The sequence below is a fragment of the Oncorhynchus clarkii genome, chromosome 7 (assembly GCF_045791955.1).
Source record: "Oncorhynchus clarkii lewisi isolate Uvic-CL-2024 chromosome 7, UVic_Ocla_1.0, whole genome shotgun sequence".
Taxonomy (NCBI): Eukaryota; Metazoa; Chordata; class Actinopteri; order Salmoniformes; family Salmonidae; genus Oncorhynchus; species Oncorhynchus clarkii.
In genome coordinates this window covers 49,066,110-49,072,109 of record NC_092153.1, presented here as the reverse complement: position 1 = coordinate 49,072,109, position 6,000 = coordinate 49,066,110, and the positions used below count along the sequence as shown (strand labels likewise).

General features: G+C 40.1%; 1 protein-coding gene across 1 annotated transcript in view; it reads right to left on the bottom strand.

Moving 5' to 3' along the window:
* Window positions 1-615: 615 nt before the first annotated feature.
* LOC139413418 (calcium-dependent secretion activator 1) overlaps window positions 616-6,000 on the bottom strand; it is a 168,469-nt gene continuing 163,084 nt past the window's right edge. Inside the window, exon 32 of the mRNA XM_071160777.1 lies at window positions 616-843. Within this exon, the coding sequence (XP_071016878.1) occupies window positions 670-843 (174 nt within the window). The 3' untranslated portion in view covers window positions 616-669. The remainder of the gene's footprint in view (window positions 844-6,000) is intronic.

Below are 6,000 nucleotides of genomic sequence, written 5' to 3'. Positions count from 1 at the left end.
CATTTCTAAAACAACTCATAATTAAAAAAAAAAAAATGTGGCTAAATGTTTTGCCAGTGAGGGAAAATGTTGTAGTATTGAGTATTGAATTGAGTCAACAAAGTAAATTCTACATTGATGTTAAGAGACGAGAGAGAATGGATAGCTACTTTTGATAATATATTGTAATCTAGATACAAACAGGTTGCCTGGCTGTCTGTAGTTTGGTTCCGTTTAGGCAGTAGACATACGCTCTGAGATGAATGAGAACAATAGGTGATGTTACTCTCCTCCTCACAATGATGTACCATTACTGTATTCACAGTACGTTAGCAAAGCGCCTCAACAGGTTTGCATTCAACAGGTACACACCAAGCATTATTCCTAATCATGGTACTCAACATCGTATACATGGCTCTCCATATTGCTTAGGAACATTCAAGAGTGAATGCTAGGCAAATGTTCACTTTTTTTTTTTTAAAACACCTATACTTTTTTAGTTCAACACATAAATATATATATTTTATAATTATAATAACTAATATAATTATAATTTATGTATTTGGTTACTAATTTGTATTGTTGTTCCTTTGTGGGTATTTCTATCTATCTGAGAGTGGAAAATAATAACCAGTGGTTAACAAAGTTGGTACATGCATTGATTCGCAGGCTCCATCCGGTGATGTTGATCTAGTCATCATCGTCGTCTTCATCACTGTCCTTCATGGATATGCCCGACATCCCTCCTTCCCTCACCGACGCCGTGGCCTCCTCCAGGGTCAGTCTGTTCCGCACCGTGTCATACATCTTACTGTTTAGTGTGGAGTCCAGGACGCCCTGCAGCCGGAAGTCACGGTACTTTTTCTGGAACAAGAGAGTAGAGAGGGTCAAGGTTGGGACTAGCACACAGACGAAACATTCTCAGTCAGTTGCGAAGGCAAGAGAGGACATGAAGCCAGGAATGCACTGCAATGTTTGGGTGAGTCTCGACTGTTTAGAGTGGCCTCCTCTCCTTGTCTCCTTTCCTCTATCTTAATCATTAAAGAATTTAATTAGTGACAACAATTTCCCAGGCATCACAATGCTTTCACCTAGCATGTGTTTTTTAGATCAGGAAACATGTAGGAGTGGACAAACGGAGAAGAGGACACTTAACGGTTCACAATATTTGACACATTTAGCAAATTATCCACGTGTAGCATGTTCCCCAAAGAGACATCCCCACAAACAGGGGTTGTCTTAAGGACATTCAGCAACGTTCCCATTAGGTCCCTTAATGGGGTTTTTGGAGAGATGTTATCCATGTGACATTCAATGACGACAAGGAGCCATTTCATGATGGTCAAGGGGAAGTCCCATGATGCTCATAGGGGAACGTTCTCTGCGGGACCTTTGTGAATTACCCTTTAAGTTCCCAGGACTTCACTGAGAACCATGTCAGGACCTTTTTAGGCCATTCTCAGGACTTTTATTTGATGTAGATGGTCCAAAGGGAAGGTTCTTTGAGGGACCTTTGTGTAGTTCCCTGTAAGTCCCTAGGATGTCACTGAGAACCATGTCACAACATTTTAAGGACAATCTCAGGACTTTAATTTTACTTGTCCTTAGGACGTCGCATGACGGGCCCAAGGAAACGGTCTCTGAGGTACCTTTGTCTAGTTCCCTGGATGTCACTGAGGACCATGTCAGGACCATTTTAGGACGTTGTGTTTTTTTGTCACATGATGGTCCCAGGTCTCTGAGACCATTATAAGAAAAGTAATTCAATTATATGGGGTTTTTAAGGTAAGTGGTACGCTGTTGAGCTAAAATAGTGTAAAAATCTTTAATTAACAACAATATGATTACATTTGACATGATCACTTAGTCCTGACAAAATGACCACACCTGGGATTTGAACTCAGAACCTCTGGATTTGGGGTATGCTGATAGTAACGTCAAATGAATAGAATTATTAGACGTAACGACTGGGTCAAAACATGAGAAAATAACTAACAACCAGCCGCTTGGGTAGCAACTTCATAATGCAAAAACAAATGTACTTGTTTTTTAATTAACCTTTAATTAATTAGGCAAGTCAGTTAAGATCAATTTCTTATTTACAATGACGGCCTTCCTGGCCAAACCCTAATGACGCTGGGCCAACTGTGCACCGCCCTATGGGCCTCTCAATCACGGCCGGTTGTGATACAGCCTGGAATTGAATCAGGGTCAGTAGTGATGCCTCTAACACTGAGGTGCAGTGCCTTAGACTGATGAGCCACTCGGGAGCCCCAGCACCCATGACTCATTAAAATAATATTTAATATGCAGAAATGTCATTAATATTTTTTAGAAATATGTTGGCAAACTATTTATTCGCCTTGGGCCTCAGAACAGCCCTTGGAGGGAGTTGTCACATGATAATTCCTGGGTTATCAGGCATCATTGCCTAAATAATGCACGCTCTAGAATGCCCTTCAAGCCAATCAAAAACGAGTATTCAACAATGCCATGGTATAATTACCTATAATATACAGTGGCAAGAAAAAGTATGTGAATCCTTTGAAATTACCTGGATTTCTGCATAAATTAGTCATACAATTTGATCTGAACTTCATCTTAGTCACACCAGTAGACAAACAGTATGCTTAAACTAATAACACACAACTTATTTTTATTTTTATTGCCTATATTGTATACATCATTTAAACATAACTTCTCCAAAAGCTAATTGGACTCAGGAGTCAGCTAACCTGGAGTCCAAATCAATGAGATGAGATTGGAGATGTTGGTTAAAGCTGCCCTGTCCTATTTAAACACTCACAAAATGTATGTTTTTTATTCACAAGAAGTATTGTCTGATGTGAACCATGCCTCAATCAAATGAGATCTCAGAAGACCTAAGATTAAGAATTGTTGACTTGCATAAAGCTGGAAAGGGTTACAACAGTATCTCTAAAAGCCGTGATGTTCATCAGTCCACAGTAAGACAAACTGTCTATAAATGGAGAAAGTTCAGCACTGTTGCTACTCTCCATAGGAGTGGCCGTCCTGCAAAGATGACTGCAAGAGCACAGCGCAGAATGCTCAATGAGGTTAATTAAGAAGAATCCTAGTGTCAGCTAACATCTCGGTCTATGATACGTAAAACACTAAACAAGAATGGTGTTCATGGAAGGACACCACAGAAGTAGCCACTGCTGTCCAAAAAAAACCCATTGCTGCACGTCTGAAGTTCACAAAAGACCACCTGGATTTTCCATAGCACTTCTGGCAAAATATTCTGTGGACAGATTAAACTAAAGTTGAGTTGTTTGGAAGGAACACACAACACCATGTGTGAAAAAAAGCACAGCAACATCAAAACCTCATCCTAACTGTAAAGTATGGTGGAGGGAGTGTCATGGTTTGGGGCTGCTTTGCTGCCTCAGTCAGTGTTGCAAATTAATTTTCAGAGGAAGTTGCTAGTGGCAGGTCGATTTGTTGCTAAATGACGTTGTGATGTCATTGCGTGATGACGTAATAATGTAAAACTGCGTCATTGCGAAGAATACACAATGACGTTACTCAAATTGATATAAACACAACTCATTTTATATGATCAGATATTTTAAATTTTTTAACACGACACATTGAATTTCTGAACAATTACACACTACACATTATTGAACAATTAAATTGTATTTATTTTCTTTTTAACTAGTAAACCTACACATTCTGAACAATTATAGTTTTAGGCAGTGTATTGGTAGTTAACATGCTACCTAACTGATCAACAATTATAGGTACAAGCTAATAACAAGGTATACAGTTGAAGTCGAAAGTTTACATACACTTAGGTTGGAGTCATTAAAACTCGTTCTTCAACCACTTCACAAAGTTCTTCTTAACAGACTATAGTTTTGGCAAGTCGGTTAGGACATCTACTTTGTACACAAGTAATTTCATCTACACAAGTAATTTTTCCAACAATTGTTGACAGACAGATTATTTCACTGTATCACAATTCCAGTGGGTCAGAAGTTTACATACACTAAGTTGACTGTGCCTTTAAACAGCTTGGAAAATTCCAGAAAATTATGTCATGGCTTTAGAAGCTTCTGAAAAGCTAATTAACATCATTTGAGTCAATTGGAAGTGTACCCGTGGATGTATTTCAAGGCCTACCTTCAAACTCAGTGCCTCTTTGCTTGACATCATGGGAAAATCAAAAGAAATCAGCCAAAAACTCAGAAAAGAAAATGTAGACCTCCACAACTCTGGTTCATCCGTGGGAACAATTTCCAAACGCCCGAAGGTACCACGTTCATCTGTACAAACAATAGTATGCAAGTATAAACACCATGTGACCACGCAGCCGTCATACTGCTCAGGAAGGAGACGCGTTCTGTCTCATAGAGATGAACGTACTTTGGTGCGAAAAGTGAAAATCAATCCCAGAACAACAGCAAAAGACCGTGTGAAGATGCTGGAGGAAACAGGTACAAAAGTATCTATATCCACAGTAAAACGAGTCCTACAAAGATCATACTTTTTGGAGAAATATCCTCTGGTCTGATGAAACAAAAATAAAACTGTTTGGCCATAATGACCATTGTTACGTTTGGAGGAAAAAGGGGGAGGCTTGCAAGCTGAAGAACACCATCCCAACCGTGAAGCACAGGGTTGGCAGCATCACGTTGTGAGGGTGTTTTGCTGCAGGAGGGGCTGGTGCACTTCACAAAATAGATGGCATCATGAGGAATTAAAAAGATATAGGAATATAATAAAATATTGAAGCAACATCTCAAGACATCAGTCAGGAAGTTAAAGCTTGGTCGGAAATGGGTCTTCCAAATGGACAATGGCCCCAAGCATACTTTCAAAGTTGTGGCAAAATGGCTTAAGGCAAACAAAGTCAAGGTATTGGTGTGGCCATCACAAAGCCCTGACCTCAATCCTATAGAACATTTGTGGGCAGAACTGAAAAAGTGTGTGCGAGCAAGGAGGCATACAAATCTGACTCAGTTACACCAGCTACAGTGGGGCAAAAAAGTATTTAGTCAGCCACCAATTGTGCAAGTTCTCCCACTTAAAAATATGAGAGAGGCCTGTAATTTTCATCATAGGTACACTTAAACTATGACAGACAAAATGAGAAAAAAAATCCAGAAAATCACATTGTAGGATTTTTTATGAATTTATTTGCAAATTATGGTGGAAAATAAGTATTTGGTCAATAACAAAAGTTTATCTCAATACTTTGTTATATACCCTTTGTTGGCAATGACAGAGGTCAAACGTTTTCTGTAAGTCTTCACAAGTTTTTCACACACTGTTGCTGATATTTTGGCCCATTCCTCCATACAGATCTCCTCTAGAGCAGTGATGTTTTGGGGCTGTTGCTGGGCAACACGGACTTTCAACTCCCTCCAAAGATTTTCTATGGGGTTGAGATCTTGAGACTGGCTAGGCCACTCCAGGACCATGAAATGCTTCTTACGAAGCCACTCCTTCGTTGCCCGGGCGGTGTGTTTGGGATCATTGTCATGCTGAAAGACCCAGCCATGTTTCATCTTCAATGCCCTTGCTGATGGAAGGAGGTTTTCACTCAAAATCTCACGATACATGGCCCCATTTATTCTTTCCTTTACACGGATCAGTCGTCCTGGTCCCTTCGCAGAAAAACAGCACCAAAGTATGATGTTTCCACCCCCATGCTTCACAGTAGGTATGGTGTTCTTTGGATGCAACTCAGCATTCTTTGTCCTCCAAACACGACGAGTTTAGTTTTTTACCAAAAAGTTATATTTTGGTTTCATCTGACCAAATGACATTCTACCAATCTTCTTCTGAATCATCCAAATGCTCTCTAGCAAACTTCAGACGGGCCTGGACATGTACTGGCTTAAGCAGGGGGACACATCTGGCACTGCAGGATTTGAGTCCCTGGCGGCGTAGTGTGTTACTGATGGTAGGCTTTGTTACTTTGGTCCCAGCTCTCTGCAGGTCATTCACTAGGTCTCCCCGTGTGGTTCTGGGATTTTTGCTCACCGTTCT